At 40.1% G+C, this 14,218-nt stretch overlaps 1 protein-coding gene across 7 annotated transcripts in view; it reads left to right on the top strand.

Annotated features, from left to right (window-relative positions):
• The first annotated feature begins 1,783 nt into the window (after positions 1–1,783).
• TRAF6 (TNF receptor associated factor 6) overlaps positions 1,784–14,218 on the top strand; it is a 29,728-nt gene continuing 17,293 nt past the window's right edge. Inside the window, exons 1-5 of one of the 7 annotated variants that reach the window (XM_082410499.1) lie at positions 1,785–3,207; positions 5,285–5,345; positions 7,497–7,703; positions 9,119–9,439; positions 13,173–13,323. In XM_082410499.1, the coding sequence (XP_082266625.1) occupies positions 7,669–7,703; positions 9,119–9,439; positions 13,173–13,323 (507 nt within the window). In that variant the 5' untranslated portion in view covers positions 1,785–3,207; positions 5,285–5,345; positions 7,497–7,668. Of the gene's footprint in view, positions 3,599–5,284; positions 5,346–7,496; positions 7,704–9,118; positions 9,440–13,172; positions 13,324–14,218 lie in introns of all 7 variants that reach the window. The other 6 variants (XM_082410497.1, XM_082410502.1, XM_082410501.1 and 3 more) reach the window with 6 other exon arrangements.

Below are 14,218 nucleotides of genomic sequence, written 5' to 3'. Positions count from 1 at the left end.
TTTGAACATGGATTGCTAAGGGGAGATTTTGATCCAGGACACTTCCTCCCCCAAGCTGAATGTACATGGGAGATGCCAGACTGGATCTCTTTGACCTTTTCTAGGTTCCATCATATCTAATGCCTCCTCTGACTGACTCAGTCTTTCTTGGTCTGTAATTTTATCCAAGGTTAACATATTCACTTTCTTGCTCTTCCTGCTTCTGGTGTGAGAAAGTTTCTGACTCTAAAGTGCTTTTGTAAGATGATATATTCCATTGCATACTCTTAGGTTGGCACGTGTAAATTTTTTTATGATAAGTTTAAATAATTGCGAAAGATGTAATTCTACCATACTGTATATTTTACAAGTCTGTACATATTTTTTGACAAAACTTTGCACATTTAGCTCATTCAAGTCTCATTCCATTTATGGGGGAAATCTACTACACAACCTAATTAATAAAGCCAGTCCTTATTGACAAACCATTTCAACCAATCAGATTCACTCTCCATCAGTTTTCAATCAAAATAAATCTAATAATATGCATCATGAAAACCATCTCATTTATGAATTTTAACTCTAAAATTGACATATCAGATATCCACATAGATGGGTGGATAGACAAATGGCTGGATGTGAAAGAAAGAAAGGAAGGAAGGAAGGAAGGAAGGAAGGAAGGAAGGAAGGAAGGAAGGAAAGGAGAGAGAGAAATGATAGAGCACTGAGACTTGTTTTGAGTTTGTTACCTAAATAAAATAAGATGGAATCACTTAGAATATTTCTTACTGAATCTGTCCTTGTTCACAAAGAAATTCTCCCTTGCCAGCTATGAATTCTTTAATTGGATCCTTTGGAACGCTGGAGACAACCTAGCCTAGGAAGTCACATTCTGTCATTTTCACAGCATCCTATTGGCTGTACCCTGTTCATTGTGCAAGGGGATCACATATGGGCATAAATAGCATCTTCAAGGCTGACTGCCACACACACATGATGGTTGTTCAATAAATATGGTTTGAACTAAAGAACTGTGTTCTACTTTTATCATTTAAAACTTAGAGAGCCGTCTTATTTCTAAATGGAGGACAATCTCTCACCCTCCCACCCCTACCTGGGACAGCCTACAAGGTGAATCTTATTTCAGTTTTCAAATAGAGTGTGAAAAACAGCAACCCAGAAATGATACCGTGATGATATTTTTGCCCACTTTGAATACTTATATAGGACACTGGAAAATATTTTAAATTAGTGACAATTTCAGGAAAACTAGATACTGTGGTTGCTGTACATATCAGATAACCCTACTGATCAGAATATTCAGTTCCTTCCGCCTGTATAGAGCTTCCTAGTTTACAAAGAGTTTTCACATGTATGATCTCATTTGAACCAATAAAGTCTCTGAGAAGGAGACAGGATGGATTTTATTCCAACTTTACAGATGAGGATACTTGACCAGGTCCAGTTTTAATAAGAGGCAGAGCCAAGAGGAAAACTTTGTTTTCTGATTCCTAGTCCAGCAGGGGTGTGAACGATCAGAAGAGACTTTAAGGAGGAATTTGCATAGGATAGGCTGGGTTGTGCTGCAGAAAAGACAGCCCTAACATCTCAATGGCTCAAAACAACAGAGATTTGTTTCCTGCTCATATAAGTCCAATGAAGGTGGATTGACTTTCCAAGACAACTGCCCTCCATACAGCAATTTAGCGATCCAGCCTCTTACAGCTGCCCCACCCATGGTTGTCACGTGGGGAAGAGGGTCTTTCAATGAAAATCAAATGCTTTGGTCTTAAAATGACACACACCCCTTCCCCTGAACAGCCTGTGGGTCAGAACTAGTCATATGGCGCCATCTGACTGCAAGGGGACAGGGTAGTGTAAGTCTCCTGTGTGCCCAGGGCATGGGTGAGCGCCAACACTCTCTACCAGTATAAACAGGGAAGAATAAATAGGATCTGTAGAAGTAGGAGGAAGCCCCTCAAGGACACGTGTGAAAATGGTGAAATACACGCACAATATCTAATCTTTCTGAAAGCCCAGTGCTGGGTTCTCTCACATACATTTTTATTAGTTGATGCTGACAAGAGCCTGGAAGGTAAATATTATCCCCTAGTTTATGGTTTAGGAAACTGAAGTTCGTAAAAGTTACAAAACTTGCCCCAGAGCACATATTAATACGTGGAGGAAAGTCTACCTCCCTTGTTCTTCTTTTTCTCCATCTCTCAGTTTTATATAATGATCTCTTCACCATCGCATAGGGAATTTATTTTTACAGGGCCCTGGGAATCAGTGGGGAGGGATGCACAAGAGCTGGCAATTCTACTGGCAATGTTTTATTTATTGAGCTGGGTGGTGAGCACACAGATGTGTGTATAATTCTTTTTATGTCTTAACTATTTCAAAACACTTTAAAAAAAGGGGGGGGGGCAGAGTGAGTTTGAAAACTTGTGACAGTTTCTTATCTTAAAAACATAAGTAGTTTTTATGAATATCAGCAACCAGAAAGCAGGAAATACAGTATTGTTAACATTTATTGAGCACATACTATGTCCTAGTTTTAAATAATTTATTAACATGTACTAACTTATGTTACCCTTCCAACAATGCTACCAATGAGGTAGGTACTGTCATTATCCTTATTTTAATGAGATGAAAAAATTGAAGTCAGATTAAGTAAATTATTTAAAGTCAAATAATTTACAAAGGGGAAAAACTAGATTGGAACGAAGCACTCTGGTTTCAGGACATGTACATATGAAACCCAACACCCTGTGATACCTCCCCCAAGAGGTGGAGGATGAGTCAGATTTGCAGAGCTGGGCCAAAATCTTTCACGCATCTTCATGTTACATTCCTTAGAGGTTTGCATGCAGTTAAACAAGGAATTAAAAATAGCTTTCTTGTGACGTTGACAGAAAAAGAGATGATGTGTTTGGCAGCAGTTTCAAAGAAATATTTAAATATATGGGTTTGACTCCCTTGGACTGGTTGAAGGGGAAGGACCAGGTGATAACAGAGGGCTCTACGTATCATGTAAACTTCCTTGGCAAGGAGGATGGAGTTAGGGAAGGAGTGAAGACTTTCCGAAGGTCAAGTAATCTCGCCGAGTTGGAGTTTTTCTCCTGCTTGGATTAGGAAACTATAAACACACAGTTTGGGATTACTGCTGTTGCTGCTGCTCACTAGATCACAGTTACTCCGCGACAGATCTCAGTTCAGGATTGCTGGGTAAGGAATTCCCAGGTGGGATTCGCACCCAAGCGAGGCGGAAGCGCAGCGGGAGAGCTCTAGATTGACAGCTGGACCTACCCACGCCTGCGCCGCAGCGCACGCCCGTGGAGGACCGCCGCCAGGGGGCGCCAACGCCCGGATGGGCCGCTCTGTCTCCTCCCCTGCCCGCTCCCCGCCCCTCGCTCCCCCGGGCGAGCAGAGAAGGCGGAAGTAGGGGCGTCCGCGGTTGGGGCTCGGGCTCCCGGGGGACGCAGTAACGGCGGCCTTCAGGTCAAGAGACCAGCGTCCTGGCCCACTCGGCTTGGAATGCGGTGCCTTTCTCTCCTGGCACCTTGGCTGAGTGGAGTTCTGCGGCCGGGCGTAGTCGGCGGCCCAGCGGACCGGAGCGGTGAGTCTCCTTCTGACGGCTCCCAGCGGTGGCGGCCTCTCTCCCCACGGGCTGGGATGCCTCCTCCTCTCCTGTTTCTCACTTGGGGACGCCGCCCCTGGCTTCCCACGGGTTAGGGACGCCGCCTCCTCTCCCCTGGGTTCCCACAGGTTGGGGACGCCGCCCTCTGTCTCCTCACCTCTGCTCCGCCGGCCGGTGGGGACCACCTCCCCGGCTCACTCCATCCCCCAGCTGGAATCTCGCGCCAACTTTCTCGGCCCGACTTCCTCCACCCCGCGCATTCCCCTTCCCAGAAAAGGAAATCGCCTCCTGTATTTTCCCGTCGCTCGGATGTTACCGGCTTTAAAAAAAAAAATTCCCTTTAGATTCTTAGCGACTCCCTCTGTCACTGTCATGGGAGAGCTATTTTTGGGTTCTCTGTTGAACTCGGTAGACGTCCCAGGCAGCAAGTTTTTTTTTTTTTTAAAGAAAAGGTTCAGCTGACACGAATGTTTCCTCCCCCGCCCCTGCACGCGGGAGTTCTAGCGATTGTTCCAGACGCTGGGTTGATAAAGCTGTTCCTAGTATTTGGCTTCAGGGGAACTCCAGCTGAGTTACGACTGTCTTGAATGTGAACAGAAAGCACCTGCAAATTTTAGGAGCTTCATTCAACGTATAGTATTTGCGTGTTTTCTCTGGTTTCTCGGGAGTGTAAATCACTAAATGTCTTGCTACACAGGCATAGAAACAAGAAAAACTTGAAATTCTGAGTGTTGGCCTTGTGAACCTGGCCACTGGTATTTTATCCACTCCCCTGTGATTACTCGGGAAGGGAGAAGGGGCTTTTCTGATGTTGATGTGGGAGTGGGGTGAGGACGCTGTGGCTTCTTTTGTGACTCAAGGAAGGAATGTGTCTCAGGCCCTTGTTGCCCATGTGATGATCAGAGTTTCAACCTGCACGCACTATATACATCACAGTATTTAAGAATTGTAACTTGAAGTCTTTTCTGTGACAAATTTGGATACGTGATGCTGATAAATTTTTGGCCACTTAGATTTTGAAAGAAGTTCAAATCTTTGCCTCCTGGAGGAGAACAAATCATGCCTAGGAAGGGGAATGTCCCCTCAAATTTGTGATCAAAAATTAGGCATAGCAGTTGACTCTTTTGCAGCACCTTGGCCATTGCAGCCCTTTTGCAGGTCTTTGCAATTCTAAGAATAGATCTTAAGGATTTGGTAAATAGTTCTTGTTTCTAAAGCTAGTAGCAAATTAAAGGTAATTTCTCAGTGTTTTGTATTATGTGGTTTTACTTAAAAACTTAAAATTGACCAGTTGAAGACATAACTTACTGATTTCGTTAGCTTGGTACGTTTCTCTCATTAGCATCTGTTGATCTTAAAGGAACAAAGTTTTGTGTATCGCCCTACTCCCCCTCCCACAAGATATTTAACAGTATACTCTTTGGAGCATAATATGTAACCGCATACTAATAGGTGAATTTAAGCCATGATTTCTTATAAGGTTATTTTTGATATTCATTTTGCAGTCAAAATAAGTTGGCAGTGGTTACATCCCACAATATTTAATTAAGGCAGTGCTTACTGTACTAGACTCACAATTACAAAGAGGGAATTACAGTCATGAAGCTCTTAACGTACTAAAGAACCATTTAACCTTTGTGCTGTCTCTTCTATTAATTCATATAGAAAGCCACATGAATTCTGAATGTTAGAATAGAAAAGAGGCCAAAGAAATCTTTATTTGAAGGTAAGAATATCTGTTCACTCTTATTTATTTTAGCTTATGTAAAGCCAAGCGTACCTCTGTAGCGTCTCATGAAGTGGATACCTAAGGCACCATATGAGGTTTAAAAAAAGAAATACTAATAGAGCATAGTATTTTCTACACGGTTGCCAGATCATCATCTTTTTTTTTTTAAAATAAATTTATTTATTTATTTTTGGCTGCGTTGGGTCTTTGTTGCTGCACGCGGGCTTTCTCTAGTTGCAGCGAGCGGGGGCTATTCTTCCTTGCAGTGGCTTCTCTTATTGCCGAGCATGGGCTTTAGGTGCGCAGGCTTCAGTAGTTGTGGCTCGTGGGCTAAATAGTTGTGGCTTGCGGGCTCTAGAGCGCAGGCTCAGTAGTTGTGGCGCACGGGCTTAGTTGCTCCGCAGCATTTGGGATCTTCCCCGACTAGCGCTCGAACCTGTGTCCCCTGCATTGGCAGGTGGATTCTCAACCACTGCGCCACCAGGGAAGCCCCCAGATCATCTTCTATAGCTGACTCTAAGCACTTTTTGGGTTTTTTTCTCGGTGTTAATTAAAATAGTTACTCACTGTAGTTAAGAAAGTGATTTTCAATTAAGTCATCACAGTCCCTAAAAGTAAAGGGAAAAAATGTTTTAACTTGCCAAAAAGAAAGAGTAAACCTAAAAATACTGAATGGCACTCAGAATACTGCTTTAGCTTAATTTTCCCTTTGCAGTATAGTTACATGGGACTACATACTGTAGACAGAGTGACTACCTAAAGAAGTTTATTTGAAAGATGTAAAGCTTCTGTATTACTTCTTAAAGCATGAAAAATAATGGCATCTATATTTTTAAGAGTGCTCACTTTCATGTCTTGACACTGCATTCCTGCAGTGGAATTCCTTTTAAGGAATTGTGACTGATTGGACGGATGTTCTTTGTAACACATTTGCTATAAAAGGTCTCTAAATCTAAAGACCTTCAGGTCTTTTGGACTGGATAGCAAGAGGGCAGTGTATCGACTATCCAATAAACTGAATTTTAACTGGACATTTGGGCAGAAAAGGTAGACTTAGCTCAGGGACTTTTGCTTTTGTCTCCTGGCTAGCATTTTGATATATGCTGTACAACCAAACAAATATTAATTTCTCAAAAGTGATTTTACTTTAAAAAAATAAAATGGTTAAAGTTTCAAAAGGTAACTATACCTGGAATTATCAAAGGTATATAAAATGTGTTCTCTCATACTTACTCTGCTTTTGGGAGTGGGAATTATAAAGCCTTTGCTATTGGATATCAAAACATATCATATTGGATAACCAGCATCTATCAGAAACTATAAAAAATTATATACTTTTTGACCTAATAATTCTACTTCTAAGAAATTTAACTAAGGTAGTAATTGAACACAAAAATGTATATGGGAAGAAAAATAACAAAGGATATAAACACTAGTATAGCATTACAGTGTTATCTATCAACAGATTTGGAGGGTATAACAGGGGCCTTATACCCCATCCTGGAGCACAGGTGTAATAACTAGTTCTGCTGTTTGCCAGTATCTTGCCATCCCTTCCTTTTTATCAACTTGTACTGAGTCTTCCACGGGATTCTGCATTAGTTACAACAAGGCTTTGCAAACTGTTTTTAACTTTTCAAAAATACTATATCGAAACTAAAAAGGTAAAACAAAATGCCAGTTTTTCTTTACTGATTTTTTGGAATTCTGTCAACCCAACCTGATAACACTGGACAGCTCATGTTTAACAGAAGCTGTGGTCAGCATCTTAGTCTAGTATAATAAAAATAAATGGAAAGAAATTTTAAATTCAGCTTTATAATAGACAAAGTTGTCAAAACATAGACAAACATAGGATAGTACAAATTGCACAGGCTCTGGGGGGAAGTAGTCTTGGGTTCTGATTCTAACCCTGTTTCTTATTAGTTGGGTAATCCTTGGCAAGTTACTGAGCCTTTTAAAGCTTCAGAGTTTCCACTTTGATAACGGGGTGGGAGGGCAATAAAATGGTTAAATAACTCTATAGAGCTACACATAATAACAACTCATTTTTACTTCCAGGCACAGTTCTAAGTGCTTTGCACATATTAACACATTTAATCCTCTCGGTAATTCTGAGGTGGATTCTTTTGTTACCCCCATTTACAGATGAGGAAACTGAAGCACAGAAAGGTTATATAGTTTGCCCAGGTCATACACCAAATGATGGAGACAAGAGTTAAACCCACATCATCCGATTCCAGCATCTAAGCTCTTCACCACTTCATGATATTGCCTCTCCAGCCAGAACAGTGCCTCATCCTTTGTAGGTGGCCATCAAATGCTACTCAAAATCTTTTTGAGAAGAAGAAAAAGGTATCTATAGTGGTAAAAAATAGAGGATTACTGTCTTAACCCACTATTTGACATGGTGGCAGCCAGGATTTTTATATAAAAATGAGACAGGCGGGGGATACATTGTCTACCATATTGGCTGGAGGCTTACATTCTGTTTTCTAGAACTCTGGTTGACGCTTGAACAACATAGGTTTGAACTGCATGAGTCCACTTATACGTGGATTTTTTCCAATAAATACTGCAGCACTACATTATCAGAGGTTGGTTGAATCAGTGGATATAGAACCACAGACACAGAGGGCAAACTGTAACGTTATTTGTGGATTTTTGAGTGCTTGGGTGTCGGCACCCCTAACCCCTGTGTTCAGGGGTCAACTGTATATCTGGCACATAGTGGGAATTTTCCTTACGTGTAATTACCTACAAGAGAGACCTGGTTAATTAGGCTGTGAATTGCTTTTAGACCTTAGCTTCTCACTTGTAAATTCTCGTAATGGTTTAGAATTTGAAAGCATCCCACCTACCGTGAAAGCAATAGTTTTCCATAGGCAAACAAAACCTCACTTGTTTTTCCAGTCATTAGTAATGAAACATAGTCACTTGACACGACTGAAGGCACGAGGACATACAGATATACTTTTTCAATTCCATTCTTTCTGCGTAACAGAAATTGCCACACTGAACATTTGGAGGTACAGTTGACCCCTTGAACAACACAGGTTTGAACTACACAGGTCCACTTAAACGCAGATTTTTTTCAGTAAAGGATCTGTGGTTATTGCCTCTGAGGATGTGGAACTTTGGGAACAGAGGGCCAACTCGGGTTTTCTATTGCGTGGGGGTCGGCATCCCTAACACCTGCCTTGTTCAGGGCTCAACTGTAGTCAATAGAGTTTTAGATCTAGAAGAAGAAACTGAGATCCAAATGGTTAGTTGCCCAAAATCACACATCTAATAGTTTCTCAGGATCATCTGATCCCTTGTGCATTGCTCGTCCTCGCACTGCCTGCTGGCCGTGCTGTTCTCTTCAGCTCTGGATACTTGAAGGAAGTTCAGCAGCATAATTAAGTTCTTCAGCAGCTGCCTAATGAACACCTGTTAGGCGAAAGAGCTCGTGCTGAGTACTGAGGAAATGAAAATTCTTGAAACTCCAGTCATAGAAAACAGACATTTAAACAGATAATTATGCTAATTATTACAGTTGAGGTATTTTTCTTCTTTTAACCTTATATTCCATCCTTCTACTAGATCATGAACTCCTTAACTTGTAAAATAGTAGTCATGAAGCAAAGCTGAAAAAACTTTGAAAGTTTTCTGTAAATAATATTAACAGAGCTAATGTTTATCAACTAGAAGGTGGCTTGCATAGATAGCTATGATATATGTGTGTGTGTGTATATGTGAAGGCACTTTTTGTCTTGCTATTTCTTCAGAGCAGTCGATAATCACGTTACTATGAGTCTGCTACACTGTGAAAACAGCTGTGGATCCAGCCAGTCTGAGAGCGACTGCTGTGCTGCCATGGCCGCCAGCTCCTGTGGTGCTGCAGCAAAAGATGACAGTGTGAGTGGAACGGCCAGCACAGGGAATCTTTCCAGCTCTTTTATGGAAGAGATCCAGGGGTATGACGTGGAATTTGACCCACCCCTGGAAAGCAAGTATGAATGCCCCATCTGCTTGATGGCATTACGGGAAGCAGTGCAAACACCATGCGGCCACAGGTTCTGCAAAGCCTGCATCATCAAATCAATAAGGTACGTGAGCATAAGAATGAACCTGTAACAACCAAATAGAACATTATTAAATAGAACACAGGGCATCCCAAGAATAGTCTTATACATAAAAAGCTACTTCAGGAAAAAGAACACTGGACAGAAAACTGAGAAATTTACATTCTTATTCCAGTTCCTGCTGTAGTATGAAAGGTAATTACTATGTCCTCTCCTCCTTTGACCCTCAGATAAATAAACAATAAGTAGCTACTTCTACTTAAAGCAGTTGTAGACTAGAGTGTGTCTCTAAGCTTTAAGAAAATAATTTAAAATAATGTACCTTAAATGATGATCCTACTAGAATACGATAATCTCAACCATACAAATAATGCTGACTTTATGAGTAATCATTATTCTCATTTTAGCCACATTAAATTTTGTCTGCTACCTGCTGCCTATGGACAACTGTAAAATAACCAGTATTTTTAAGGAAAGTATTGATTGATGGCTCTGCCTTCATAATGTATCCAAAATTCAATCCCTGCCTCACCCTGTTCTGAATCACCATCAGCTCTCTCACAGGCCTCCCTACTTCCACCCTTGCCTTCTTCCAGGCTGTTCTCAATATAGCAGCCAGAATGAACCTGGTAAAATAAGTAAGATGATGTCATCTCTGCTCAGAGCATTGCAGCAGGTCATCTGGGAGTAAAAGCCAAAGCCCTTGTAAGGCCTTATATGATAGGTCCATAAATTTTCTGATCATTTCTCTATTAGGCTCCCCTCCGCTCTACCAATTCACTCTTTGCTGTTCCTTGAACTTGTCAAGCATGCTCTTGGGGAGTTGGCTTCAGCTGCTCTCTCTGCATCTTACTTCAGCTAACTGCTTAGTCAGTGCCCTTTACTCCCTCCAGTGTGGCTCAGATCTCACCTTCTCGTAGGTACCCTGGCTACCCTGTTTATACCGCAGCGTGCCTTCCCCCACCTCTCCCCACACTCTCTATCTCCCTTACCTACCTTTTTTTCTTTAACACTTTTCATATTTAAAAATACAGATAATTTGTGTGTTTATCGTCTGCTTGCTCACCTGGAGTATAAGCTCCTTGAGAGCAGGGGTTGAGATCTATTTTAGTTCTTGATATTTCCTAAGTGCTGGGAATAGCACCTGATACCTAGTAGGTGTTCAGTAAATCACGATTGCATCAACTGAATGAAAGTATATGGGGTTTCCACAAATGATTAAAATTCATCTCCTAAGAAATAGATACATTTTACTATAATTCAGAAGTTAGATGGGAATATTTTTAGGTGACTGAGGAGTTCTGTACAGGACAAAAAAATGGAACAAGTGGGGGAATTTTAGGTTCTTCAACTAATAAGCATCTAGTCATATTGGTGAAATCATTTTTAAGTAGGTTAGCTGGCTATTCACTCATCTTGTAAGTTTTTCTCTTTCGACTTTTAAATTACCTTTTTTTTTTTTTTCTTGTGGCATCTTTGTCTGGTTTGGTATCAGGGTAATGCTGGCCTCATAAAATGAGTTTGGAAGTGTTCCTCTTCTGTTTTTTAGAAGAGTTTGTGAAGGATTGGTATTAATTCTTCTTTAAATGTTTGATAGAATTCACCGGTGAAGCCATCTGGTTCTGGACTTTTGTTTGTTGGGAGGTTTTTGATTACTGATTCACTCTCCTTGCTAGTAATGTAGTCTGTTCAGATTTTCTGTTTCTTTATGGTTCAGTCTTGGTAGGTTGTATGTTTCTGGGAATTTATCCATTTCTTTTAGGTTGTCAAATCTGTTGCCATATAATTGTTCATAGTAGTCTCTTTTGATCCTTTGTATCTGTGGTATCAGTTGTGATGTCTCCTCTTTCATTTCTGATTTTATTTGAGTCCTCTCTTTTTTTTTTCTTGTTAGTCGAGCTAAACTTTTCTATAAAATTTGAATTTGTGGTAACTACATCCATACTTGGGAATTGGCTTAATTTAAGTTACAAGGGAGCATGTGTCTTGTTTCAGTTTGGGGGAAAGATATGTTACCCAGTGGTGAATTGGCAATATCTCTTTAGGGTTGGTTTTCTCATCCTCCACACTATTGGCATTTTGAGCCAGATACTTCTTTGTTGTGGAAGAATGTCCTGGTGTTGTAGGATGCTTAACAGCATTCCTGGCCTCTGCTCACTGGATGGTGAAATAGCCCCACTTCCCCAGTTGTGAGACCCAGAGTGTCTCCAGACGTTGCCAGATGTCCCCTGGAGTCAAAATTGCCCTAGTTGAGACCACTGGTTTAAGGTATACATGAGAGCAGTGTTAAAGGCTCACCTTTTTTTTCTGTTTATAATGATTTTCAGTTTATATTGTATTTAGGTAGAAATAGGACCATATTATGGATCGTTGATTTTCCTGTAGGTGGAGGTGTACAGAAAAACCCAAGTGTCACCCATGCCCAGGAAGGTAGCTAATCTTTAGCAGTTTTTTAATAGCAAGATATTCATGAAAGTAGTGGAACAGTGGTCTGAAAAGGAAGTAAAACCTACAAAAGGAAGTGTGAGGCTTTTTTTTTTTTCTACCTCCCTCTAAGCTAGAAATGACCACTTACTTCAACTTTAATGTTCTTAAAGGAATGGCTCGGAAATTTCTCATCGGTTATAGTCATTCAGAGAATCAAAAGGCAGCATCTCAATCCAATTCCATTTTCCTTTGGAGTGATTGCTAATGCGGTGGATAATGGTTTCCAGTTTACTTTGAAAGGTTCTTATTTTCTCTTAGATATCCATCACTTATGTTTGGGGAATATATTTCAATAAACTTGTTTACGTCCCTGGTTCTCAAAAAATATTCGACAGTAGAATAATAACATCATGCAGTGTGAGAGAGGCCCTATAAAGATTGACTGTGTCGGTCACCTTTTGTAGTTCTAAGGCATTTGACAGCAGACTCCCATTTTCAGCACCTTTACATGCACAAGAACCACCACTGTTGCTTTACACGTAGGAGGTGTGCAACAAATGTTTGAGTGATTGACGCTCTGTAGCCTATCTGACCTGCCACGTTTCGTGAGTGAAGATTGAAACATCCCAAAAAGTTAAAGGGGAATGACAGACACCCAAGCTTCCTGGGGATAGTTCTTCCCATCGTAAGATGGAATAAACCATTGGGAAGCAGGACATAGAGGTCCTTTAACTCCTGATTGCATTGTATGTACCCTAGACATAAAAATAAAGGAAACCTTTGTTGCCCATGAGCCAGTGTTGATGACTGTTCAAAGTAAACCTTAAAATGTGGCCTCGTGGGGCTACTTACTGCCAATTGGTTAATTTTTACTTATGACTAATAACTATAGACATGTTATTAGTATATTCTGAGCAGCATATAATTAGTTACATCTCCCTAGTATGTTGAATAGCTGCTGATAGAACAGAGGCCTGCTAGACTGCCAAAATTCCCATCCTTAACTTTCACTTCATTTGTGTTGTTCAAAATATGATTTTATTCAATTAATTTCTCGTTTTTTGGTTGGAATCTATCCCACAATCTGAAATCCCATACTAGTTTTTGATAGATAAATCCATATGGTGCTAGTTGTATCCATTTCATAAAAGAATGGTTCATAAACTGGGACAGTTTATTTTAGTGATATTATACAATATAACGTGTTAATTTATTTTCTATAGGAAATAAGTGGAGAATTTATATGTGGTGAATTAAAGTTGTGTGTATTTCCTAATGTGAATGTTTGTTTAAATCTACCAAATATATGTATTTTATTTGTTTCTTTTAGAGATGCAGGTCACAAATGTCCAGTTGACAATGAAATACTGCTGGAAAATCAACTATTTCCTGACAATTTTGCAAAACGAGAGATTCTTTCTCTGATGGTGAAGTGTCCAAATGAAGGTTGTCTGCACAAGATGGAACTGAGGCATCTTGAGGTATTAAAGTTATTTTCTAGCTGTTAGCATATAGGCAGGGAAGTTCCTAGAGGATAGGAACTTTGCCGTGTCCATCTGGATATTGCCAGTGCCTAGCATATAGTGATTGGTTAGCAAATTCTTGCTGAATTAATACCAACCCTTTCCCTTTCATTATTGAGTATAAATATGAGTAGAAACCAGAAATTTCTTTTTCCATCTACTCTGGCTTTGCCCCAGTGATGATAAAAAATAAATCAGTATTCTATAAGTTTTTCGGGTGAGCATTATCTGCAGTAAAACTGAAGAGCATTTTAAATACAAGTGTCACATTTTAATTCCATAGCTTCATTTCTCTCATTTTGAAATAAGCAGCAAGTCCCATGTAGCCATCGTCTTAGCGCCATCGTCTTAGCACCCTCATACTTTTTTCTCTGGTTTTCTAAATTATTCATTTTATTACGAACTATAATATAGTTCTCCTATAGCTTGAGATTAACTGAAGCCACGAGATAAAAGAATTTGCTTTTAAATTAATCAATCCTTAGTGTGGTGGTTTTACAAGAAGTTAAATATTGCTTATGTTCCATTTGAAATTAAGCATTTAAAATATATTTGTAACTTGCCCCCTTTACTTAGCTCCTTTTGGAGGAGCAGCCTTTTCGACACTACTAAATCGACAATGAGAAAATCTGACTTCTTTCCAACTCTCTTCCCTAATTGGATACATGAACCTGAAAAGTCACATCCTTTGTATAAACTTCAGTTCACAACCATTCTTTGAAAAAAAACCCATTAAGGCCTTCATATTGTGGTTCTGTGGTGTGTACTAGACAAAGTAGGTTCAGTGGACAATTCTATAGAAGAGAACAGTATATTCTTAGAAGAGATTATTTTTAGATTTCTTAAGGATTGG

The sequence above is a fragment of the Balaenoptera physalus genome (assembly GCF_965194825.1).
Source record: "Balaenoptera physalus genome assembly, chromosome: 10".
NCBI lineage: Eukaryota > Metazoa > Chordata > Mammalia > Artiodactyla > Balaenopteridae > Balaenoptera > Balaenoptera physalus.
The sequence above is the reverse complement of the archived record's forward strand: the minus strand, read 5'-3'. Positions and strand labels throughout refer to the sequence as shown.